Source organism: Panthera leo, chromosome B4 (genome assembly GCF_018350215.1).
Source record: "Panthera leo isolate Ple1 chromosome B4, P.leo_Ple1_pat1.1, whole genome shotgun sequence".
NCBI classification, from domain to species: Eukaryota; Metazoa; Chordata; class Mammalia; order Carnivora; family Felidae; genus Panthera; species Panthera leo.
Window position 1 is genome coordinate 88,875,297 of NC_056685.1, and position 27,083 is coordinate 88,902,379.

The 27,083-nt window shown below is 41.0% G+C and overlaps 2 protein-coding genes, 1 long non-coding RNA gene and 1 pseudogene across 8 annotated transcripts in view; 1 reads left to right on the plus strand and 3 right to left on the minus strand.

Annotated features, from left to right (window-relative positions):
- SRGAP1 (SLIT-ROBO Rho GTPase activating protein 1) overlaps positions 1 to 27,083 on the plus strand; it is a 282,321-nt gene that overhangs the window by 43,433 nt on the left and 211,805 nt on the right. The window lies entirely within an intron of this gene.
- The window catches only part of LOC122224776, a 39,059-nt gene that overhangs the window by 1,105 nt on the left and 10,871 nt on the right, over positions 1 to 27,083 (minus strand). The window contains exons 2-3 of the long non-coding RNA XR_006204928.1: positions 19,460 to 19,564; positions 18,257 to 18,445 (exon numbers count right to left, since the gene is read on the minus strand). This is a non-coding gene — a long non-coding RNA (uncharacterized LOC122224776). The remainder of the gene's footprint in view (positions 1 to 18,256; positions 18,446 to 19,459; positions 19,565 to 27,083) is intronic.
- On the minus strand, positions 10,026 to 10,361 carry LOC122224775 (40S ribosomal protein S15a-like). Its single transcript, XM_042947059.1, has one exon. It carries the CDS (start codon positions 10,359 to 10,361, stop codon positions 10,026 to 10,028), a length of 336 nt encoding a protein of 111 aa, XP_042802993.1.
- Positions 23,687 to 23,802, minus strand: LOC122225767 (annotated as a pseudogene).

The following is a 27,083-nucleotide window of genomic DNA, read 5'->3' on the forward strand; positions in this document are numbered from 1 at the left end:
GTAATAGTTGAATATTGTCATTAGTTTTGAGTCCCACATTATTGGAGTAGATTTTTAAAATGGAGCCCAACAGGGAGCGTTCCCCTTTTTCCTACAACTGTGTTATGTAGAGCCACTGGCAGGAAGAAAAGCATTTGCTACTTCAAACGTCCCTGGGAGCTGAAACTAACTGCTTGTGGATAATGTATTGTTGAGAGAACAGTGGTCTGGCTCATCAGATTCAGATTTGCTGCTTATATTTTCTAGAATATATGATATAATGTAATAATTTGAACTATCTCTTTTCACTAAAAACTGTCTAAAATTTACAGTGAGTTGCAGTTGGGGCACCTGGGTGGCTCAGTAGGTTAAGCGTCTGACTTTGGCTCAGGTCATGATCTCTCATTTGTGGGTTTGAGCCCTGCGTCGGGCTCTGTGCCGACAGCTCAGAGCCTGGAACTTGCTTCAGATTCTGTGTCTCCCTCTCTGTCTGCCCCTCCCCTGCTTGTGCTCTGTCTCTCTGTGTCTCTCAAAAATAAGCAAAAACGTTAAAAAAATAAAAAAAATGAGTTGCAATTTGAGCAAAAGTAAAAACATTTATGTAAATTTTTTAACTAACCATAAATAATTCAAAAATACTTCACAGTAAAAAGTAAGATGCAAAATGACTTAAGGCCCTCCCTGTGTGTGTCAGGATTTTGATCAGGGGATTTGTGTGGAGGCGCAGTGACCCCCCCCGCCCCCGCCAAAGGTATCTCACTTCTATTTTCCGCACAGGAGCATACAGGGAAAAACCCAACACATGAGGGAGGATGAGGAAAAGAGACCCTGAATGGATAGCCAGCTGGGGGGGGGGGGGGTGGTGTGTGTGGAGGTGGCAGTTGGGGGTTATGCTTCTCCATGCTTTCTGGAGAAGGGCGAGGAAGAGGAAATCCTCTTGCGATAAACGCCCCATTTAGATCCATTGGAAACATTGGATTTGGCAATAGAGGAGGAAGAAAAAGGTTTGACTCATCAGATGCAGGAGGATCCACTTTAGAAGTTGAGTGTAATTACGGTTGAGCTGTCTCAGGTCTGCAGCTGCCTCTTGTCTGGAGAAGGTTTCTTTCAGCTTCCCATGTTCTCATCCAGTGACCACGAGCTTTCAGTTCAAGGAACAGAGTCTGCTTTGAGAAGAAGAAATGGCTCTTTCCAAGTTTTCTTCGAGATTTTTGAATGGCTTCTTAAGGTTTCCAGCTCTTTGTCCTGGTATCTCATCTTGCCATCTGCACCGGAACTTTCCCCCTCTTTTTCCATATCATGATTTGTCTGGAAGGTAATGCCCAAGAAGCTCCATTTCTTCTGGACTAAGGACAGTCTTTTTTTTTTTTTTTTTTTCATTTATTTATTTTGAGAGAGAGAGCAAGTAGGGAAGTAGCAGAGAAAGGGAGAGAGAGGGAGAATACCAAGTAGGCTCCCCACTGTCAGCACAGAGCCCAATGTGGTGCTCGAATTCACAAACCACAAGATCATGACCTGAAACTGAAGTCAGATGCTAAACTGACTGAGCTACCCAGGCACCCACAACAGTCATTTTATTTCCCCTCTCCTACAGCCTGCAACCTGCACTTTGAATTGAGGCTTTCACAGTAGGAAGACTTTTAAGATGATCTTTCAGGTCTGCTCTGTGTTCTCTCCTTTAGAAATATTGATAGAGGCTGGATGGCTCAATAGTTGAAGCGTCCGACTTCAGCTCAGGTCATGATCTCACTGCTTGTGAGTTCAAGCCCCACATTGGGTTCTGTGCCGACAGCTCAGAGCCTGGAGCCTGCTTCTGCTTCTGTGTTTCTGTCTTTCTCTGCCCCTCCCCTGCTTGCTCTTTGTCTCTCAAAAATAAGTTAACATTTATAAAAAAACATTATATTCTTTAGATCCACCCATATTGTTGCAGATGGCAAGATTTCATTCATTTTATGACTAATATTCCATTGTATACCTATACCACTTCTTTATCCATTCATCTATAGGGGGGCACCTGGGCTCTTTCTATGATGTGGTTATTGTAAATAATGCTGCAGTAAATGCACGGGTGCGTGTATCCCTTTGAATTAGCATTTTTGTCTTTTTTGGGTAAATACCCAGTAGTACAATTATCGGATTGTATTTTTAATTTTTTAAGGAACCTCCATACTGTTTTCCACAGTGACTGCACCAGTTGGCATTCCTACCAACAGTGCACAAGGGTTCCTTTTTCTCTATATCCTCACAACATTAGTTATTTCTTGTGTTTTTGATTCTAGCCATTCTGACATGTGTGAAGTGATACCTCATTGTGGTTTTGATGTGCATTTCCCTGATGATGAGTGATGCTGAGCATCTTTTTCCTGTGTCTGTTGGCCATCCTTATGTTTTCTTTAGAGAAATGTCTGTTCATGTCTTCTGCCCATTTTTAAATTGGATTATTTGGTTTTTTGGGTATTGAGTTGTATCAGTTCTTTATATATTTTGGGTACTAGCCCTTTATTGGATATATCATTTATAAATATCTTCTCCCATTCAGTAGGTTGCCTTTTAGTTTTGTTGATTGTTTCCTTCACTGTGCAGAAGCTTTTTATTTTGATGTAGTCCCAATAGTTATTTTTGCTTTTGTTTCCCTTGCCTCAGGAGACCTATCTAGAAAAATGTTGCTACGGCTGATGTCAGAATGATTATTGCCTGTGTTCTCTTCAAGGATTTTTATGGTTTCAGGTCTCACATTTAGGTTGTTAATCCATTTGAGTTTATTTTTGTGTATGGTGTAAGAAAGTGGTCCAGCTTCATTCCTCCATCTTGGGCTGACTTTCCACAGAGACTCTAGAACTCTGTATGGAGTCCAGAGGCTTTTTATCTGTTGCCCTGAGTAGCATTGAGTTTATTGTAGCTATTTAGTTTCTGTATGGAGTCTCTTTTCTTGCAGTATCAGACGTTGGGTCTTCTTGTTTAGAACGTGGAGATTTCTCTTTTCCGAGTTGGTTTGCAAGTAAAGCACAAGATGGACCAAATCACAAGATTAACACGTCCAAGGCATTGCGTACTCTGGGTTTTCATCTTCTCCCACCACAGGGTAAACGTTGACAGGAGCTTTACATTTTTCTAGAACTGTGAGGAGCTATTAATGTTTCTTGTCTGTATCAAAAAGCTTTTTTTCAGTGACTGAAAATTCTGTTAAAACTAAAAGAATTGGCAGCTTCCCAACTATCCAGGCACATGTCACTATCTTCCATTTTTACCCGGGGAGGATGACCATGGTCTCACATTGTTGGGTAATTCTGCCACAAAACAGTGTAACGTCTACCATCTTGGTCAGAAATACAGCTCATGGCAGAACGAAGCCCCTCCAAGGTAGTCTAAGCTGCCACAGAACCTTCTGCAGCCCTCATGTCCAGCTAGGTCACAGCATAGCCTGATGAACACTGGACATGGTTCTGTTCAGAACCAAGCTTGCGCCTGGCACCTGGGATGGATCATGAATGGAGAGGGTCAGTGGGGATGGAGGACTGGTCCAAGAAAAACACACCCTCAGCCCTGCCCATGGCTCCTCCTTCTCTTAAATTTTACTTTCTGTGGCCCTAGAGGCCCCCTCCCCACTCCCATTTTGTGCACGTGTGGTTTTTTTTCTGCCTTGAAAGTCGTTCTCCTCCCCGTGTGCGTGGGAACAGTATCCATCCTGTAATTTTCCTCATCCCTGTGACCACAGTGCCCAGGGCAGAGCCAGGTGCAGAGTGGATGCTAAGTGCTCCATGCTTGTTTGTGGAAGGAAGGAAGGAGTGAGTGCGTGAATGACAGAGGGGCAAAGCCACACACATAATGCCCTCCTGACTCAGCAGAGGGTTTTAGGAGAGCTTGAAACTCCTTTGAGAATTCTCAACTGGGAGGTGGTGGTGGCATTTCTGGCCTGGTCTCCTGATTTCCTCCTCTCCCCTCCCCTGTCCTCCAGTTAAGTAGGTTTTAAAAGAGCATAGCACGTGTGAATTGTCTAGTCAAGTAGTGACACAGGCAGCCACGGCTGCTGCTCTTAGAGGTTTAATGCCACTTGACAACATTTTAGAGATCTGCTCTGTAAAAACAATGGAATGCAAAGCAGGAGAGCCTGTCCTATAAAGAAAATAATAATGGCCTCAGAGTTGGTTTGTTTCTCCCTTTGTAAGATCTTTGTTATTTGGGAGTGAGTGAGTAGTGCCATAAGAGACAGCTAACAACTGAACTGGCTTTTCCCTCTAAAGATCCTGAGACCTGGTGTGTGTCATACCAAATAGTTACGTCTTTTTCTCCCCCAGAGAGTTAGTCCAAGCATCTAACCTGTGCTGGGTACATCGTAGGTGCATACTGTATATTTGTTGAATGAATAAATATGGTAAATACTAAATGTTTCTTAGTCACAGGGAGTTGAAATAAAAGTATAAGAATGTCTCATGGTTATTGTGTATTTACCATGAGCGACTCTTTTGTCTGCTTTGTGTAGTTTTTCCATGAAATGCCATTTCTCCCTGACTGACCTGTGGCTTCCCTCCCTTCTTTCACTTTTACAAATGGCTGCAGGTTCACACTGATGACATCTCTCGACCTCGCAGGTACTTCCGGAATACTCCAGGCTCTGATGCCTGCCCTGGATAAGAGTAACAGCATTAATCTTCGTTCACCCCTCTCCTCCCCAACTCCCAAGAAGCCAGTGCTGGGTTTTTTTTGTTTTTTTGTTTTTTTGTTTTTTGTTTTTTGTTTTTTACCAGAAAGGAGTAGCATGGTTTTTTAGAGCCACGCTTACACTTTAGAAACTGAGGTTGACAGGCCAAGAGTTAGGGGAGAGTAAGCTGGTAGGGAGGATGTAGATGAGTGGATGTTGTTCAGGTGTGTGTTTTTTCCTCCTTCATGCTGCTGGCTGCAGTGACTACTAACCAACGCTTGAGTTTTGGTTTCATGGCGGAAAAAATAACCCGAGTTAACGCAAAAGGTTGTGCTTTCTGACTGTGGGAAGTTGAAACTGGAACTATTTAGAGGAACATGGTGTGAGCAGTGTATGTTGAAGCCAGGGGTGTGGCCTCTGCCCCCACACCCCTTCACTCACGTCCACCTCTGCAGTGCCCAGCCGCACCTGGGGTGAGGAGGGAGCGCCCCAGGCGTAAGTGCTACCGCCTGAACTCCTCAGGCCAGGCCTGCCCGAGCACCCGCGGCTGCACAATGAAAGCTGTTCACCTGAACGTATGCAAGGGCTGAATCATGACATGGTTCACCTGAAACTAATAGTACACTGTATTGTTCACTGGGATTTAAATAAAGAAGCTCTTCACCTGGCCTACAGCAGGTCTGCGTGGTTGGTCAGTTTCGTCCTCAGCCAGAAAAGGTAGGAAGCCGACTACTCCGGGCTCTGTTCTGCCCCGTTCCTGTCCTCTTCTCCTGGGCCTTGTGGAAAACTGGTTCTGCTGTAAGTCAACACCCCAGCCTTCATAGGCTGCTCCTCCAAAACTTTGCGTTTCTTCCTCTTCATCTCCAAGGAGAAATACATCCCTGGGGGCCTTTCCTAGAGGAAGCTCTACCCCCTGCTCAGCTCCGCTTTGCTGGTTCCAGACACCTTTTCGTTCTTCGTACGGAAGCCCTCCCTCTTCCATGGGGTGAGGCCACCTGCTGGACCCCACCCTCTCTCGTTCCTTGGGACACTCAGGGACTTGGTTCTGGGTTGCTCCTCCACACTGTTGGGAGTCCTTCAGTACCTCTCTCTTAGCATGCTCATGGCCCACGTCCAGTGGCCTTCACTCCCACACCTGAGTTGTTACCAGAGGGAAGTTTTCCGATGACAAATACCTGCTCTCTTGTCCTTGTTTGTCCTTCCTTGTCCTTCCCGTCCTCTTGCTTACGTGTTTCCAGTAGACTTGTGTAAGAGATGGCCCTACTCAGTCACTTGACCCTCAGTGTTCTTTTCACCATCCCTACACCCCTTGGTCTTTGGTTCACCTGCTTCTCTTGAGGTTATTTTTGACCCCCATCAAAGCTTATTCCCTCCTCTGTACCCCTGGGCTAACATTTGGAGGATATTAGTACATTCAGATAATAAACTGGCAAAGGAGGTTGACTCTGTGCCTTCCTCCCCCTCAAAAAAGTATAGTGCAGCGATGAAGATGATAGGGGAAAAAACTACCTGGGGGGGCCTGGGTGGCTCAGTTGGTTAAGCGTCTGACTTTGGCTCAGGTCATGGTCTCACAGCTCCTGAGGCCCCACATCGGACTCTGCTGTCAGCTCAGAGCCTGCTTTGGCTCCTCTGTGCCTTCTCTTTCTGTCCCTCCCCAACTTGCTTTCTCTCAAAATAAACTTAAAAAAAAGATGACCAACCTAGTATATGCACATAATTAAAAATAATAGAATAAACATGCGTATAATGAAAAATAGCCTTTCGTTTTTCACCTCCAGCCTTGAACTGCAGTGTCAATCATTTTTAAATGTTTGGTATTTAGTTTCTCTGGTGGTTACTGCCATATTTCTAAATACTATAGTTAAATCTCAAATAGGGATAGTGAAAAATAGTTTCTGAAATAATGAAGTCACAAGTAACACTGAATTGTTGCTGCCAGTTTCATTATGAAAGTTTTGAAAACTGTTGTAGATAAATGCCTTTAAGTCATGATGGTAGTGAGTCAAAAACCTTCACCTCCCACCTTCTCTTTCAGTGTTAGGAATGGAATTTTTAAAATATACTCTAGAGTATATTTTGTGTATTGTTTTTGTATATTTTAATAGCATAAAGTTGATGTTTTCCCAACCCTATTTTTTTTTTTTTTTTTAACCTTTTGGCTCTTGAGGCCATTTTTTTTTTTTTTCATTGCATGAGGGTCCAGTATGGAAAATTTATGGCACCTCGTTTATAAAACCTTGGTAAGCACTTTGTGTAGCTCTTCAAAGGTACAGCTCATTCTTCTTTGAATCTTAGAAGGTGGGCTTAGAATGAGCCTGTGTCTCGTCTCTAAGCCACTGTTACAGGAAAGGTTACTGAGGAGAGGCGTACTTTTTGAAAAAACACTCTAGCTACCTCATTTTAGAGTGCAAAATGGCTGCCTGTGGTTGAAAATAAGTTGGTAGGTAGAGACTTTAGTGCACTTAATTAAAGTACTGTGCTGAAAGAAATTGTAGCAATTATATATTATTAACCTAAGAGGTGCCAAGGCTTTGAAGTTATTTGCTGTGGCCCATTATTTTCCTTGATTGCATGCCATCTCAGATGGAGCTGGGCTGTTCAGTTACGTAGGCATTTAGAAGAAGAGCAACATAGTAAACCCCAGTCCAAATTAGGATCTTTGGAACTCTGTGCTGCATACTCAAGCTACTGCAAAGGGAATCCAGTCTTTTGCTGCTATAGTTACTTTGTGATTATGCTACTTTCCCTGCCCACTCCCCAGTCAGACATTATTTAGTTTATTGGAAAATACATGTTGTATGTGTCAACTAAAAACGGTGTCATTTTGGGACTTCAATGGAGGAGGATTTTATTTTAGACTGAAGTGAAAGAATACAGAAATTGAAGATCTGAGCAGAGCAGTGCCGGGTCCATTAATGTAAGAAAACCAGGCTTTGCCAATGTAGGGCTCAGAAGTGCTTACACGTGCGGTAGGCAGGCAGCAGGGCATCTCTGGCTAAGAAGAGATCAAAGTGTACTTTTCTGTATTAATAACTCTGCAAAGTGGCAGAGGGTTTCAGCGAAAAGAATAAGGTTCTAGATCTGATTTTTATCATTTTAAGCTGTCCTCCGCTACACTTATTAAGTAGAAAAGGTTTCCTGAATACCCATGACATGCCTGACAGCTAAAATTTGACAGCTGAAAATGGATAGGAATCAAATAGGCCAATCCCTTTATTGTACGGAAGAGAAAACCAACTCGAGAGGCCAAGTGACTTACGTAAGTGACCTTGGACAAATCCTCACATAAGTCTGCTACATTTTAGATTTCTAAAAAAATGTTTATTTTGAAAGAACATTCACGTGTTCACCCATGTGTGTGAGTGGGGGAGGGGCGGAGAGAGCTCGGGGGAGAGAATCCCAATGCAAGATGATATGACCTGAGCCCAAAGCAAGAGTCAGGCTTCATGGACTGAGCCATCCAGGTGCTACATTTTACTTTTATTAGCTCTGAACATTTAAACATTTCAATATTCTTTAGAACTTTCTTACTGTAGTTACATCTGATGCTACTGATGAATTTGGGGGGTAATGGCAGGGGGTAGTGCATGGGGTCTGGAGCTGACAACCAAGAAAGAATTCTTCCAGAAGTCTTTGGTGCGAAAAGGTGATCTTATTAAAGCACAGGGACGGGACCCATGGGCAGAAGAGCTGTGCTGCAAGTGTGTTGGGGGGGGCGTGGTGGTGCAGTGTATGACTGTTTCACCGAGTTGGGGAGATAACGTCAAGAGGGAGTTTCCAAGGAGAGTTGGCACATGCTAAAGACTTACTGGAGGCCTGACTACTGTCAAGCCAAGGTGGTTTTTCAGAGCAAAGCCTTAACATTAATGACAGTAGGTTGTTCCTAGTGGCCATTGATGGGATTGCCTTTTCTGGTAGACTGGTGGAGACTCTTAACCAGTTAAACCATTTGCTCTTTTGTCCTTTGCTGTTTTTGGGTGGCCTGGAGTGTCCAAGGAATATCGTACATGTGTCACCGGGGGTGGGGGGGGGGTGGATGCTGTTAGCCTGCACTTTGCCCTCCGCTTGCCCCACGCTCCCTCATCACTACTATAGAGAGTTCTGTTGTGCACTGGGAAGTGAAAGCCTTCATCTGTTTACTGAAAAAACATGTATTGAGCATTTACTGTGTTCAAGGCACTCTGTTGTGACTTTTTAAGATCTGGCCTGATAGGATAGTTTAACATGAAAGTTAATGTTAAACCAAGACCAGAGTCTTTCTTTGGCTTCTCCGATCTTTTGCTTATCCCACGTGGAAATTATTAAGCCACTGTAGAAAAGGTTTAATGTTGCACATATATAGGAAGTATGTTTGGAAAGGTTTACGGAACTGTCGGCCCTGCATTGCCCAGTTCAGCAGTGCAAGAGAAAATTCTGTTTTTCTTCTTTCCTCTACACTCAACTCAGAATACCTCTGTCCACCAAATGTGTGGTGATTTTTCTGACACCAAGGAATTCTTAGCAGCTAGGTGTCCTACAGTTTAACTCCTTTGTGTCCTAGGATTTAACTCCATTCTGGCACTGTCTACCTGGAGATAGTCAGATCCCCCAGGCTAAGGGCTCAGCCCTACAAGGCTGCCCCCACTTCAGATGTCCATTCCAAGTCCAGGTTGTCACCTTGGCTTCTGACCAACCAGCTATGAATTGTAAGTTCCAATTCCAGCCCCCCCACCCCACCCCCCGCCCCACCCCCTCAGGGCAAACAATTGATCCTTTGCTAGAATGGTGCACAGAACTCAGGAAAACCATTTATTTTCTAGATTACTGCTCTATTATGAAAGGACACAGCTCAGCCAGTTGGAAGAGATGCACAGAGCCTGGTATGGGGAGGGGTGTGGAGTTTCCATGCCTTCTCCAGGTACATCATTCCTCCAGCACTTCTGCGTGCTCAGCAGCCTGGGAGCTGGCCAGATGCCTTCCCTAGCAGTGTTTATCGAGGCTTCATCACGTAGGCACCATTGATTGATTCAGCCTCCATTCATCTCCCCTCCCTAGAGGTGGGGGTGGGGTGGGGTGCGAATGAAAGTTCCAACCCCCTTGGGGTGCCTGGGTGGCTCAGTGAGTTAAGCGGCAGACTCCGTTTAGGCTCAGGGCGTGATCTCACAACTTTGTGGGTTTTCTCTCTCTCTCAGAAACAAATCAGTGTTTGTCCCCTGTGTAAGTGGTCTAACTCCACTGCTGACCTTCAGCTAGTTATGACCCTACAGCAACAGAGTGTTAGTAAGTCTAGATGTTTTGTGAAATTGCTACATTTCTAGCACTGGCTCTTTTTTTTTTTTTTTTTTTTTTCCCAATGGAAGCATTTTATTCGCATGTATATATTCCATCCCTAGGAAAAGAATCTCAGGACTTTTCCCCCTGTGTGCGTTCATCTTACCTCTTCATGGTCCATGATGCCAGCTGAGGTTGTCAGTCCCATGAAACCAAATTGGCTGGATGGGAGCAAATTACTCTGCCATTTTTCTAGATCTTTGAGTTGTACACGAAATCTGGGGCTGATCGCGCCACACTTGTTTAATCGGCTCGTGAGGTTCACAACCATTTTCCCAGCTCTGTGATCAGCAGTGATTTCAAATAAACCAATGTAACCATGCTTCATCATCACAGTCAGAAACCGGATGATGATTTTGGAGAATGGCCTAAGTTGGCATTTGCCTCTCTTTGCAGTATTAATACTCTTTAGAGCATCTGCCAAAACCTTCATGAGTACCAATATGGTGGCACAGAAAGATGGCTCGTTTTGTTGAACGCTCTGTACATACTATGGGGACTGTGTCTGTGCATAGGAATGAGGATCTTTTTTTGAAAGCAACATTTCCCAGTGTCTTCTGAAGAATGCTAACTCTCAGTTAATTTGGAATTATTTGAAAATAAGCTTCTGTAGTCAGACAACTTTGGGGAGCCTTGATCCAAACACATTCAGAAAATCCTTCACACTGGATTTGATTTGCTTGATCAGAGAACCCTACTCCCATTGAACACGTATGGACCTCTCTTGTTACCACACAATGTGGGTGGCCGTATTTTGGGCAATGGTGGTAGGAGCGGACTGATTTGATAGACCTCTTTTTATACAACAGATGTCAACTGAATGTTAATTAACATTGAAGAGATCATTCTAAGTTACTAACTCTTTTGTAATGTAAATGAAACCCTTGAATTGTCCATTTTTGACAGGGTCAGATTTTCTGTTTTTAAATAAAAGATCTGGTCACAGTAAAAGCCTGCTACTAGAACATATGTGCTATTTTGATTTGGTTTCCATAGGAATAAATATTGAGATTACTTTTGTTTGGGGAATTAGGCTAATGTGCTCCATAACAATATGTGCAGCCAAATTTAGGGGAGATAATAGTGTGAGAACCAAGGCCACTAGAGCTGTACTTAGGAGAATAATGTTTGGGCATGCCAATTGTGGTCTCAAATGTACTACCACTACATTGTTTTAATGGCTTGGTTATGTGGAGCAAAGGGATATTTTCACCCTCATCAATGAAATCTGTGTACAGTCTAGGGAGGAGGTGAAAGAAAATTCCTCTAAAAGGAATTAGCCTTTTATTTAGGCGGCAATGCTTGAACATGCTCTCAAGAATCCCATTGGTCACCCCCTCAGTTTACCTTGCCTGCTCTTTCAGATGTGTCTTAAAATAGCATGATTTGCCACAGTCCTATTGAAATATGGTGCTCTCCACTTAGTAAAACGTTTCTGCATTAGATTTCATTTAATTGCGTTTTCATGTGTTGTTATTCTGAGCCTCAAATTCAATTTGGGAACACAGTTAACTAATAGAAATCTTTCTGGGTATTTCATTTGGGTTAGCATATAGATTTGGGGGCGGGGGATAGAGTTTTGTCCCTTGATGATTTGCAAAGGTATTTCTAGATATTAATATAGAAATCCAAGAACAAGAAGGCACAGAAGGCCCACCCACCTGCTGCTTAATATATTTCAGAGCCTGAGAAAAAGAAAGGTTTGGGTACATGGGGTGGTGGTGTCTCATCCTCTTCGCAGCTGCTATTCTGTGATAAGAAAGTGGAGCTCAATTTACGCTGACCTTGTGTCTAACCAAAGTGTATCCTACAAACTATTGGAGGAATTAAGGAAGAACTTCCTGTGAAATATGGCTAATGTTGGCCTTTAAAGGGTTGAGAAATGAAAATCTGTGAGCATGACGCATACTCGCGGGGTGGGGGGGGCAACAGGATTTCCTGTGCTGGAAAGGAAGCTTGTTTGGAAGCCTTTTAATTCATTCAGAAATGTGGAGACCAATATGGCAGTGAAGAGCTTGGTTTTGCAGTTACGGAATCTAATACAGTCAGCCCGGTACATCCCATTGTTAATTTATAAGAATATTCATTCTGTATTCATTCCAAATACTCATAATGTTATCTTGAATGGGAACATTTTCCTTGAACATCTCATGTAATCCTTTTATGATAATTTTAAAATGTAATTCTGCCAGATAAATGGACACCTCATTGGGCACTTTAGTCTCTGTTCCAGTATGGGAAATTTCCTCAAATTAAAATTTAGATTTTGCAGAGTTTTAAGCAGGGTATGTTAAAACTTTTAAAAGATTTATGTCACATTACGTAAATATTATAGAACTGAAATAGATACCAAAAAATACTCGGTGAGAATCCTTTGTGATAATGTGTAAATTAAGACTCAAAGCAATAGTTTTAAGCTAATAAATGTATGTTGGTATTTTAGTTAATCTTTTTGGAATCTTCGTATTTACCATTTTGTTTTAAGTTTATTTATTTTTAGAGAGGCCAAAACAGTGTCAGTGGGGGGAGGGGTAGAGAGAGGTGAAAGAGAGAGAATCTTAAGCAGGCTTTGCAGTGTGAGCACAGAACCGGACACAGGGTTTGAACTCCTGAAACCATGAGATCATGACTTGAGCTGACACCGACAGCTTAACTGACTGAGCCACCTGCCCCTATATTTGCCATTGTTAGATAGTGCTTTAAAACTTTGTTTTAAACTTTTAAAAATTTGAGAAAGAGTGCAAGCAGGGGAGGGGCACAGAGAGGGGGAGAGAGCAAGGTAATCCCAGGCAGGCTTCACGTTGTCATACGGAACCCAGTTCAGGGCTCAAACCCACAAACTGAGATCGTGACCTGAGCCAAAATCGAGTTGGATGCCCAACTCACCGAGCCACCCAGACAACACCTAAAACTTTTTTTTTTTTTTTTTTTTTTTTTTTTTTAAGAAAAAAATGTATTGGGGTACCTGGGTGGCTCAGTCGGCTAAGCTTCCGACTTTCGCTCAGGTCATGACCTCAGGGTTCATGAGTTTGAGCCCCGCATCGGGCTGTCTATCAGCATAGAGCCCACTTGGGATCCTCTGTTTGTCTCTCTGCCCCTACCCCACTTGTACTCTGTGTCTCAAAAATAATTAACATGAAAAAATCTGTTTTAAAAAAGAGGCAAATGTATCAAGTAAGATCGAATTGAGGTGTACCTTTTGGCAAAAGCAATGCTGAGGAAGCCACACCTACTTGACTTTTTTGCTTCAAATTGGGCCACTTTAGTTGGAAGAGTCTTGAATATATGGATTTCATTTATTGACCACGTGTCATTGGTTAAGTCTTACTGTAGTTTTTGCTGTTTATTTATAACCAGTTGAATTACTATGAATACATGAAAATTACTACAGTATATAATGGTCTATACCTTAAAACTTCTTTAGGGATCAAGTTGACTTTCTCAAATGGGGCCAGGTTGGCTACATAATGAAAATATTATAAGTTGTGTATTTATTGGTGTATACCCATGATTTTTTATTAATCTATATTCTGTATGTTAGATTCTAAGTAGCTGTGAAGTGTTTCTTTACATTTAAACTATCTTTGCTCTAAACCCCACCCCCCCAACCTATCTGTTGCAATGCATCCGACTTTAGAAATAACTGAGGATAAACATGAAGTGCCCAACTTCATACCAAGGGGGTATTAGTGTTAAAGGACTTTCTAGAACTGGTGTAGAAGTTCTTAGCAAGTCTTGTTTATTGTTTTATTGAGGTGTTGGGAGGAAGCTTGGGGGGGAAAAGCTATGTAATAAATGATGGTTCAAGGTGATTTTCCAGATAAACTAAGGAATTCCCCATTACCTCCAGTGGACCATTCTCTCTCCTTTGGTAAATAAATGGTGATGAGAACAGCTCTCCATCTGTTGTTGTGAACTAAGCAATGCCTCATATCTCCATTTGCCTTTGGGTTTTGTTTTGTTTTCTAATTAAAAATAAAGTTACAAGGAAGAAATTACAGTTAGAATTCTGCCCCCATCAAGCTTAAAAAGAAATCATGTAGAAAAAACCATGCATGCTAAAGAGGAGGCTTAAAAATAACAGGAGAAAGTGATGGAGGTAATGAAACACGTCTGTTTGATATTTACAGAATGTGAACTCTCAATCAGACTTAGGCACTTTTTTTTTTTGTTGTTGTTAGACAGTCATGACCTGCTGGTTTTGTCTGTTGCCATGTGGCTATTGTTCAGACATTTCCTTGTCAGGCATTTTTGTTTATTTTTTAAAGTTTTATTTATTTTGAGAAAGTACACGTGTGTGAGTGTGGAGGGGCAGACAGCGCGCATGAGAGAATGAATGAATGAATATGAATAACCCAAGCAGGCTCTGTGCTGTCAGCATGGACCCTGATGGAGGCTGGATCTCCCGAAGCAACAGAACCAGGCGATCATGACCTGAGCCAAAATCAAGAGCCAGAACCTTGGGGCACCTTGGTGGCTCAGTCGGTTGAGCACCTGACTTCAGCTCAGGTCACTGATCTCACAGCTCTTGAGTTTGAGCCCCCAAGTCAGGCTCTGACCTGAGCTTGTTTCAGATTCTGTGTCTCCCTCTCTCTCTGCCCTTCCCCCGACTCCTACTCTGTCTCTCTCAGAACTAAATAAACATTAAAAAAAAAAGTTAACCAGTTGAACCATCCAGGCGCTGCTGTCGGGCATTTTTTAAACACTTAAACTGTGTGCCAGTTCCTGTCCTAGGTGCTAAGAATTTATAGACCAATGCAGATAAGGTCCTTATGCTGGAGAAACTTCCTAGTTCTTCAAAAGCACTATTCCTAATATGGTGTGTTACTTTCTTCTCTACAGTGAGAGAATGAGAACCCTTGGACTAATAATTCTAATAGTGGATTAATTGTTAAAGAAAAAGCCATCCATAGTCTAGCCCCATGTTTAGCCATGCAAGTTTATTTTTCCCAGTCCTCCAAAACAAAGACTTTTTGCTGTGTTATCTTGTCTCGTCTCGTCATGGCCTGTGCTGAGCTCCCCCATCTTTCTGCTTTCACTGTTGATTCTTCCTTTCCCTCTCTGACTATCTGAATTGTACTTGTGCTTTGAGGCGGAGCAAAAGTTTGCTTCATCCACGTACAACGCCATTTTTTTCTGTTTGTTTTGCCCCACGGTGTGCTCTCCATAATCCTAGACTATCCATAGTTGGCATCACACAGTTTAGCATTTCTCACTTACGGGTGTGCGCAGTACGTTTTTAGACACCCCCCCCCCCCCAACTCTGAGCTTTGGTGGGAGCTCTTTCTAACCATGGCTTCGATTTCCAGCTGCTTTAGGAAGAAAGCTGGACTAGAGCATGGGAGGGGTGACACAGGAGAGCCTGAGATTAAAAATTAACCAGATAATCATCAAGGAAGGTAACCCATATGAGAAATAATCAGCTGTGTAAGTTAGAAGCATTTGAGCCCTGTAACTTGCCAAAATTCTATTTTCATAACCTCTTATTGTAGCAACTTGACTAACATGGTTCTCCGTAAAAATTTAAGTTGGGCTTTGGTGGCTCACTAGATTTAGCTTGCAAAGCTGCCTTGTTTGGCCTTTGTGGTCTTGTAACAATCATCAGGATATTTTACAAAAATTCAGGTCTGTAGTTTGTACAAAATAACCTCCCCTACCCCGGTGAACTATAGGGGACACTTGATGAGCTCATATTTCAAGAGCCATGGGTAACAGCAGCAGCAACAAACATGTATTGGGTGTTTACTATGTGCCAGACACTGTTCCAAGAACAGGATGAGCCTCACAGTATCTCTTGTAAGTAGATACTGTCATTATCCAAATATTATAGAGAAGGAAACTGAGGCACAGAAGGGTGAAGCATCATCTGTAGCATGATCCCACAGCTTGCAGAGGGTGGACTGGAGATCCAAACATGAGCAGCCTCACTGCAGATGTCCACAATCATTTCGCCTCCCCGCCTCCTTCAGAGAGACTGGGGCGCCTGTCCAGAAGGCCTCCCTAAAGTGATTGACAAGACTTGGTTATAAAGTAGCAACGTGGATTTTAATGTGTCCAAGTAGAGCAGCAGTTTATTTTTCTTTCCACTTCCTCAGATTGTACTTAACTGGATTCTTAACTTTGAGACAAAATGACAGCTGCATGAAGAGGCTTGCACAAATCTAATTGCTTAAAATTAGTTTGCATGTTTATTATTTTTATTAACTACTTACTATTTTTGTCACATTTGCTCATTTCCAAGGATAGCAACCTCATTTTCCCCTAAACCAAACTGACTTCTCCTTTCTCTGGATTCTGTCTGTACTCATTCTGTCACTCCATCATAGACTGTATTATTTTAATAGTGATCTCCTTATTAGACAGTAAGCATTTTAAAGATTGCATAGTCCTTTCTTTGACATCCATATAACAAATGCATGGAGGCATGTAACCTTGTTTAGGACAGTGCGTTTTACAAAGTAGGTTTTTAATAAGTATTCTGTGTCTGAGAGGGTATTAAGATAAAAGTATATGTGTGTAAAGTGTGCATATAAAACTCTTGTTCTAGAGGTTTGCAAGCATTCTCAAAAGTAGAGGGAATAGCATAAATCCCCATGTGCCCATTCACTGCCTCAACAACTTTGATGTTTTTAAATTGTGAAATACACATAATGAATGTGATGTACACACATACACTCTTAAAGGAATAACAGTGAAAAATGAGACCCTGTGTTGTAATCACTTAAGAAATGTTATTAATGTACCTGAAGCCCCTGGGTGTGTTCTGTTGTCTCCCACCACAGGCAACTTTTACCCTTAAGTTGTGTGTTAACTCATTTGTGGCTGAAGTTGCCACAGTTATTTGTATCCCAACACCTGTACTACTTTCTCCTTTAGTAATCTCCCAAGTTTTAGCTGGACCTATGCCTTCTAAAGACTATTTTCCACGTTCCCTTGCAGTTACATATGGCCATGTGACTAAGTTTTGACCACTGTGATGTGAATAGAAATGATCTGTGCAACTTCGTTGTTATGTCCTTAGAAGGATTGTGCTCTTTTCTTCTTTGGGTTGGAATGTGGATATGATGGCAGGAGCCAAAACAAAGTCTTGGGGACCATCAGACAGAACCTAGATGTTGAGGGTAGAAAGTGAAATAATTTAAGAAGTAGGTTTTGTTCTCCCTGGCCCACAGTGGACTATGCTTGGCGCTTTCCTGATCAGTTGGCTTCTAATTTGCCCTGGTAGGCTTTACTTCTATAATGCAGTTGTTAAAAAGTTTCCATTTATTTTTGTCAAAGGAATAGAGTCATATATTCAATATCCAAAAAGTGTTAATGTAGAATGAAAAGTTCCCCCTTGCCCTTCTGCTGTCTGACCTTCCTTCCACACAAAGGAAACAGTAGCACCAATTTCATTCCTATCCTTCCAGGGAAATTTACGTAGTATTATGTATTTTAAATTCAGTTAATTAGATTATTAAAATTTGAAAATAGCTATAGTTCCTAATCCTGAAACATCTTTGGACGTCTGCTTTTGGCCATGGTTGTGGATTTTACCTGAAGCGACAATTCTGCATTGCTAGGTTCTTGCTAAAGGGTTGTCAGAACTCTGAAGCATGCTATGTTCAAATACAAAAGAAAATGTTCTCATTTATCAAAGTCTGGGCAGGGGAGGAGGTAGGGGCTGCCTGTGTCCAAGTTAACGGACAACTAAGTTGTCACTGCTTTTGAGTTCCTTAAGAGCTGGGTTGGAGACGGCCAAGCAGAGGAGTCCCAGCGCGGTAGTATGTGGTGCTCCAGTTATCTTGGTAAAGCACCAGCATGTTTTTGAAAATTTTTAAAACTGTTTTATTTATTTTTGAGAGAGACAGAGGGTGAATGAGGGGCAGAAAGAGAGGGAGACACAGAATCTGAAGCAGGCCCCAGGCTCTGAGGTGTCAGCACAGAGCCCGACGCGGCGCTTGAACTCACAGACTGCAAGATCTTGACCTGAGCCGAAGTCAGATGCTTAACTGGCTGAGCCATCCAGGTGCCCCACATCAGCATGTTTTTGAAAAAGCCAAGTGAAGGTACTGGGGCTCCTGCAGTTTACATACTGGGGAATTTAAAACCTCTATTCAGAACCTCAAACCCCAGCTTTGATTTATATACACCTCTAAGCCAGCAAGTTAAGTCTGCTTCCTAATCCTAGAACAATGGAATCAGTACATGGAAAGGAGAAACAGTGCTAGCTGTAAACAGACCCACAGACAGATGTGAGAAATGACAGCAGACAGGATGACAACAGAGGAAGGATTTTGGCCTTGGCAGCCTAGGGCCATTTAATGGGTGACAGACACTCCCACATACCTCAGTAAGCTCTTTTGCTGTGTTGGCACAGTAACACAGCAAAATGGGATACTTCGCGTTTGGGAGATGTGCCTGAGTCATCGAGATAGTGTGCTCAGTGCATTGTGTTTTAAAAGATTATAATCAGGCCAATGGAAGAATGATAACTTGCAGCCTTGAAACTAGAAGATAAACAACCTAGAAAGAAGACTGAAAGATTCAACTGTGTTACAATTAGTAATTTCTACAACAGGAAAAAAAAAAAAAAAAAACAGAAACCAAAATAAAACAAGGAAAAGAACAAACTGGGAAAATCAGTTTTGCTATTTATGATAAGCAAAACTTAATACAACCTAGAGAGGGGTTCCAGAGTTTTACTGGAAGAGACTGGGGAGTTCCTACAGTTGATAGGCTTAAAAAAAAAATACAAAGGTATAGAACTATAGGGTATTTGTGAAAACATGTATTTTTACAGTCTTGTTTTTAATAAATGCATATGATGATAAATGAAAATATAACAGAAAGGACTAGGACTTTGTATAAGTCCCTCTAGAAGGATTGTCCTTAAAATGAGTATAAAACATTTCCGATTTGTTTGTTTTGTCTTTTTTGTGCACATGCAAAAGAGGGTAAAAATGTTTAGGTCCCCAGAAAACTTTGCCAAGACTATTGTACACCTTTGGGGCAATTTTTCTTAGCTATGTCGGGATCTATGACGGCATTCTCAGAGGTCCCTGAATTCTCTGTAAATTTGTATTTAAATGCTTTAAAAGTTTTCTCTGTGCTCCCAAAGGGGTGTATTTTGGATTATGATCTCTCAACATAATGTTGCCTTGCGTTTACTCCCCCCTCCAAAAAAAAAAAAACAAAAACTTTATTCAACTATAATTCACATACCGTATAATTCACCTGTTGTTACATGTACATTTCAGTGATTTCAGTAAATTTATAGAGTTGTGCAGCCATCACACGGCAGTCTACGGTTTGTGGTTTGGCTCTTCCCAGGCTAACGTGGAGGTTCAGTCTAGATTGAAAACCTTTCCATTACCCCCCACCAAAAGAAATCCCTCCTGTTTTTATTTTGTTCACCCTTGGTCTAGCTGGCCGTTCCAAGTACCCACTGATCTGCAGGCTGGCCCTATAAAGTTGCCCTTTTTCGACATTTCACATAAATGGAATCAAGCACTCTGTGATCTTTTGGATCTGGTCTCTTTACTTACTTACATGATGTTTGAGGTTTATCAGGTTGTAGCAGGTCAGTAGTTCATTTCACTTCATTGCTGATGAGTGTTCCATTGTTTGGACCTGACATTTTGTTTGTCCATTCACCTGTTGATGGATGTTGAATTGTTTGCAGTCACACTGACTTTGGCTTTTGTAATCAGATGGATGTTAATAACCATTATGAAGCTAAAATGGTGATACAAGTTTTCTCAATTTGAGGTTTTTCGATTTTTCCAGGACCTTTTCATATTAAAAAAAATCATCTATTCAAATTTGAGAAAACACTGTTCAGGTATGTAAGATTTGTCAGCGGTATCCTAGTGATTGGGTTTACCTTTTTTTAAAGTGTTAACACATTACATTTGAAACAAAAAAAGTGTTAGATGTAACAGTATTTATATATCTATCTGGTTTCCTTAAAAGCATAGGGAACACTAGGTCACTGAAAAGAATCTCTTGGGTCTCTGCCTAGTGAAGTCAGAACAACAATTTGTTACAGTAACCTATCAGTATCACTAGGTGAATTCCTAAAGGAATGATCTGTGTCAGAAATTCTTCAGAGGAAATTAGTTTAAGTCTCACACTTTGCCTCAGTAAATCTCATGATGCTTGTACATATCCAGTGGCCTTCCCTAAATATTCAAAAATAATCCATCTTTTTCCTAGCAGAAACTGACTCTGGGTAACCGAAGCAAGGAAGACAGAACTTACTGAAATTATAGAACTCTAATTATGGGAGACAGAATTGAAGGAGAATTGAACAACCAGAATCTGGGGTAGTTCTGGGGAACCAAGTTGTAAGAATCCAAAGACAGGGTCTCTAAGGTGTTAACATTCAAGGAACTCCACTCCAAATGCCTTTAGTCCTTGTATGACTGTTCAAAATCATATTCCTGGGAGGTTGGGCATGGAGTGGTCACAAGCCTCCCCGACCCCCTTGAGGAAACATCAAAGTCTCACACTTTATTTCTCTCATTTTCTGGTAGCACCTTCCCGTTAACACATCTTCTCTATTTTGAAAAGGTTTTCTGCTTAAGCAAGTTTGATTATCCAACTGCATCATAGCTCCTTGTTTTTACAGCTTTATTGAGATACATTTCACATTCCATGAAATTCACACATTTAAAGTGGTTCAGTGGTTTTTAGTATATTCAGAGTGTGCCACAATCTAAACTCAGAACATTCTCCACACCCCAAAAAGAAAATTCTTATTAGCTATCCTAACCCCACCCCATCTCCAGGCAGTCACTAATCTATCTGTTCCTGTGGATTAGTCTATTCTGGATGTTTCCTATCAATGGAATCCTATAAATATTTGATCTTTTGTGACTGGCTTCATTCACTGAGCATGTGTTTTCAGGGCTCATCTGTGTCGTAGCATGCATCAGTACCTCCGTCCTTTTTATGACTAAGATCCCATTGTATGGCTGTACCAGTACTGTTTATCCATCCATAAGTTGATGGACATTTTGGTGTTTTTTTGGGTTTTTTTTTTTTTTTTTTTTTTTACTGTTAGGAATGATCCTATGAACATATGTGTACAGATTTTTTTATGGGCATAAATTTTCTATTCTCTTGAGCATATACTTGGGAGTGGAGTTGCTGAGTCATATGGTAACTGTGTTAGCATTTTGAGGAATCACCAAATTGTTTTCCACAGTGGCTGTACCATTTTATTTTCCCACCAGAAATATATGAGGGTGCTAATTTTCTTCCATCCTCATCAACACTTGGTATTATCTGACTTTGTGATATTAGCCATCCTGAGTGTGAAGTAGCATCTCTTTGTGGTTTTGATTTGCATTTCACTGGTGACTAATGATATTGAGCATCTTTTCATGTGCTTAATGGACATTTGTGTGTGTGTGTGTGTGTGTGTGTATATATATATATATATGTATATATATATATATGTATATATATATATGTATATATATATACATATATATATATATATAAATTTTTTTTTTTGAGAAATGTCTCTTCAAATTCTTTTGCCTATTTAAAAAAAAAAAATTTAAACGTTTTTATTTTTGAGAGAGTGAGCAAATGCAAACATGAGCAGGGAAGGGGAAGAGAGAGAGGGAGACACAGAATCTGAAGGAGGCTTCAGGCTCTAAGCAGAGAGCCCAACGCGGGGCTGTAATTCACAAACTGAGATTGTGACCAGAACTGAAGTCAGACACTCAACTGACTTAGCCACTCAGGCACTCCCTTTGCCTATTATTAAATTGACTTATTTGTCTTACTGTTGAATTGTAAGAATTGTTTATATGTTCTATGTATAGATCCCTTGTAAAATGTATGACTTGCAGATATTTTCTGCCATTCTGAGCATTGTCTTCGTTTTCTTGATGGGTCTCAGTCTAGCTTACCTGTTCTGTTGTCACTTGTGGTTTTAGTGCCATATTTCAGAAACCATTGCCTAAACCGAGGTCCTAAATATTTACTGTGTATTCTAGGAGTTTTATAGTTTTAGTTCCTACATTTAGGTCTTTGATCCGTTTTTTGTTTTGTGTGAAATGTGAGGTGGAGGTCCAAATGCATTCTTTTGCATGTGCATATCTAGTTGTCCATCACCATTGGTTGAAAGGACTATTTCAATTGTCTTGTCCCAGTTGAAAATCAATTAGCCACAAATGTGAGGATTTGTATTTGGACTCTGTTCTGTTCCATTGATATATATGTATATCCTTATGCCAGTACCACACTGTCTTGATTATTATAGCTTTGTTGTAAGTTTGGAAGTGTAAGTCTTCCAACTTCGTTTTTTTGAAGGTTGTTCTTTTTTGTTCATTTCTTGTCCTATCCTGGGTTGCTTTCATTTCCATATGAATTTTAGGACCAACTTACTAGTTTTTGCAAAAAATCAAACTGAGACTTTGATGTGGATTGTGTTGAATCTGTAGTATTTCCTTCTTATAGATAATAAGTCTTAAGATCAATGAACAAGCAATGTTTTCTCATTTATTTGGATCTTTAACAGCTTTCAACAGTGTTTTACAGTTTTTGGCACAAAAGTGTTAAACTTGTTAAAGTTTTCCTAGAGAATCTTTTAGCTGTGTAATAATGTACATGGGATTTTCTTAATTTTGTTTTCAGATTGCTCACTGTTAGTATATAGAAACAGAATTGATTTTTGTATATTGATCTGGTATCCTGCCACATTGCCGAACTTGTTCTTCCTCTCATTTTAGCTACATCTTTACAGTAACAATTTAATGTAAGCTAACAGCATTCATTTATGCATTTTTCAAATCAAAAATTGAACAGCTATGACTTTTTAGGGCTTAGTACACTTTAAGCCTTGTCTTCCATGATCTTTTCTTTCTCACATGCAGACATGGCCTTTTGTATGCAACCCACTTTATCTCCTATCCTATCATTTGCTCGCTCCTTGACCTTCGTTCTGATCTTTTAGTTTATGCTTCAGTACATATACTGTGCATTCTAGCATTTCTTCTCAGTTGCGGGTGCTTTTTCCTTTTCTGTAAGAAATTCTCTTTGTATCCTTTCAAGAAAGGTCTTTTGGACTGTCTGTAACTACCTTAGGCAAATACAAGCCCTTCTATATTCTTACTGTCTTTTGTACTTCGCTCCATGATAGAAATTATCCTATTATACTGGAAATACTTGAGTGTATGCTCTTGGACATGCTTTTATAAGGCATCTTTATAGCAGTTTGTTCTTCCCATTTACTGTTTGCTTCTAATTGTTTATAAGAATGCATATCAGTCCAGGTTCTCCAGGGAAACAGAATCCATAGTGGTGTAGTTTTCTGCAGGTTCAAAATCTATAGGGCAGGAGAGCAGGCTAGAAATTCAGGCAGGAATTGACGCTGTAGCCTTGAGGCAGAATTCCTTCTTTTCTCTGGGAAACCTTTAGTATTTGCCCATTTGGCTTTTCAAATAATTGCAGCCCACACACTATGGAGGCTAATCTCATTTACTTAATGTCAGCTGTTTATAGATGTTAAGCATCTACATAATACCTTCAGAGCAACACCTAGATTAGTGTTTGATTAAGTTACTGGGTACTATATCCTATCCAAGTTGTCACAAAACTAACCATCAGAGTATAAGTTTCTGTAGGAAGGGGGTTTGAATCTTTTATTTACTCCAGGAAGTCAAATGCAGTGTTGCATAATTAAGAGATGTTTTATGAATGCTTGATTGGGTGATCGAGTGACTTGAACAAGGTTAAGTTCAAAATCTAACCTGAAGACTTGGAAGTTGTAATTTTGGTAAGATTATTGCTACTTAGTAGGTGATTTCTATAGTCAGATATTCAACTGATAAGAACAGATACTACACTTGATCTTAGCCAGAAGGCCGAGAAGTGATATATAGTCAGATATTATTAGCAGGAAATTGTTTTCCTCAATCTCTGGCAGCCTAATCATTTTAACTAAAGCGTCTGTGCTTTCTGTTCTGCATTTATTCCTACCTCCTAGTCACTGGTATGTAACCTGTTTTATTTTCTTTAGTTGACTATACTTCTAACTAGTTGATTATTAAATTTATCATTCCAGACTAACAGCAGGTAGCCCACTTCCTTCCCTACCCTCTTTGGCCCCATTTTGAACTTGTAAGCATTGAGATGCCACTGTCCGCAGCCTCTCTTCAGGTACGGTAATACTGGGTATTTTGAAACACATTGAAGTCATGGCACATTTTTGAGGGGAAAAAAAAAAATAGATGGAGCCTTACGGTAATGCCTTAGCAATACCTAGGAGACATGGTAGCAAAGCAGAATTAAGAGGTTAAAAACATAATGATAGCAATTATGTGGTGGTGAGGTTGTTGGTCATAGTTGTAGACGTCATAATATTTTCTCTTGGGCTTTTGTATTCTCTCTGCAGGTGATGGTAAAACCAGTATGATTTTTTGCCTTTAAGGAACAATGCTTGTATTTACTTCCTGTAGGTCAGCTCTTGGGCAGGCGAGAATGGTGGAGAGGTCAGCCTAAACTGGTCTCAAAGGGCCACATTTGGGGTCAAAGACCTTTTCTATTTGCCCTGACAAATACAGGGTGAAGATGTGGATGTGTTTGGAGAACAGAGGAAAAAGGAATAGGCCCCAGAAACAATACACTTGACGATAATTTGAAGTGTAAGGGGTGGGTGGGGGGAGGGGGAAGCTTAATATTACCCAGGATACTGAAAGCATTTGCAAATTGCCTTTACCATCCTTAAGGTGGCCCAGGGAACTCCCTGGCCTCTAGAGTTCTCCACATTTCTGCTGATTTGCCAGCGACGTCTAAAGTAGCCTTGGCTGTATCTCTGGAATTTGTGCCGATATTGGGGAGCCTCTGTGCCCATCCGTGTAGTGGTGGTGTTTCGTCTAGACGGCTGTGGCCTAAACTGCTCTCCCTGAAAAGGCTTCACTCGATTTGGCTGCTACCAGCTGAACAGCTGCTAAATTAAGATAAACTCTTACATTCCTGACCCAAAACTCCTCCATCCTCTTGCTGAGCTTCTGTGTGAAGTGGCCCCACATTTCTTATTCTGTAGTCCCCAGTTGTTGTCAAACTCTCAGTGAACTCTGGACAACCGTCTCAGACTTTAAAATAGTTACTCCTCGCCTTGATTACTTTGCATTTCGAAGAGGTGCTAAATGTTTCAAATAAAGCCTGCCTAAACAGTCGTGTCTCATTCCGGTTTCCTCTCTCAGAGGAAGTGTCTTTCAATAACCCCAAACTACTGGCTTCTAATTTTAGGGATAACTAAGGTAGGATCAGGATGGAAAATAAGCTCCTCTATTGATTTGCCTTAGTCATTTTACTCCGAAGCCTGTAATTAGCTCTATTTTCTCTACCTGTAATACATGTTTAGGTTTACAGTGATGTTGAAGAAATAGCGGATGATGTACAGGGTTAGAATTTGGGGATAATACTTTTGGGTACTTATATGAATGGCACTGTGGGGTTTGGGGGGGCAGTGAGATATTACACATCCATCTAGTTTATTTTCAGTGCTATTGTGATACTAACTCATTGACACGGATCACTCTTATGAGTGCTTTACTTGTATTCATTTAATCCTCATAGTACAGTAACCCCTGGGGGCAGGGGTTGGGGGGACTGTCACCATCCCTCTTCTGTAGTTGAGGAAACTGGAGGGGTGAGTAAATTGTCGCAGGTCAGGGAGCAGGTAAAAGTCAGCACTAGACAGAGCCCACATTCTTGTCTGCTTTGTCCATCTGCAAGGAAAGCTGGTGAAGTAAAAATCTAAACCAAAACCTAGACGAGGAATATAAACCCTCTCCCTCCACATCTGAAGGATGTGGCACGATCCTGAAGGATGTGGCAGGCATAGGTCTGGCACGATGGCGGTTTTTCTCCATTTTAAAGCTGTGACAAAGGCTCGCTATCTGCAACACTAAAGAGGAAGATACATACATGTAAGGTGGTGTTTAATGAGTCCCACCCAAAAGGCTTAATTAAATTCACTTGAGATGGTCACTGGAGCTGTTTCTGTAATATTTTAAACACCTGGTAAGGGAATCAATTGTTTTCTTTTTTCAGTCTTTATGAAATTTCACCAAATGGGGGCCATTCAGCTTCTAATGTTCAAATTCAGCTTATAACCCCTCCTTGACTAGCCTTTCCCTCATCATTCAGTTTAATGGAAATACTTGCTTTTCCTGCCTCTATGTGTTGCTCCTTCTGCCTGGAGTTTTCTTTCTACTCCTCACTGCATTTTTCTGGGGAATCCTCCATTTTTTTTAAGACCTAGTTCAAAGGTCACATCTTCCATAAAGATTTTCCTTAGGTTAAGTTTGTGCCTCTCCTTACAACTGATCATTCATTTCCCTCTATGTGACAGTAGCTTATATACTTCGGTTTTAACACCATAATCCTTTATTACAGTGCTTGTGCATGGACTGAGATGTTACTGTTCTTCCATGAAATAAATACAAAAATTGAAATTAAGCATTTTGAATTCTTACTACCTTTTTTTAGGTATCTTTTTTTTCAAAAGTATCAGTTTGTGAAGGATTCAAATTTTAAGAACCTGGCCCCTCCCCATGATAATTTGAGAATTACTAGTTGTCATTGTTTCTTATCTCTCCTCCATGCTAGACTAGAAGCACCTGGAGAACAGGGTTCATCTTTGCATGAAGAGTACTTTTGTGTCAACAGTAATGAATTTCACATCCACAGCAGTGAAACTGCAACTTTCATAAAACGGTTTTTCATATCAGTTATTTATCCCTTTTTTTTTTAAAAAAAATTGCTTTTTGAGAGTGCAATCGAGGGAGGGGCGGGGGGGTGTGTGGAACAGAGGATCTGAAGCAGACTGTGCTGACAACAGAAAGCCCAGTGTGGGGCTTGAACTCATGAACTTTGAGGTCATGACCTTAGCTGAGTTGGATGCTTAACTGCCTGAGCCCCCCAGGAGCCCCAATGCTTGTCCCTTTTTAAACACTGAATTATACTCTGCTTTGTGCCTCAATTATTATACAGTAAAACCTTGGTTTGCGAGCGTGATTTGTTCTAGAAACATGCTTGTAACCCAAAGCACTGGTATTTCAAAGCAGATTTTAAGAACCATGGGCTCAATTGTGATCACGTGATGTTTGTGGCATCACATACTACTTGTATTGCAAGACAGCACTCGTTG

Coding starts and splice junctions, on each gene's coding strand:
- LOC122224775 (XM_042947059.1), bottom strand. CDS start 10,361: ATGAAGGTTTTGGCAGATGCTCTAAAGAGTATTAATACTGCAAAGAGA.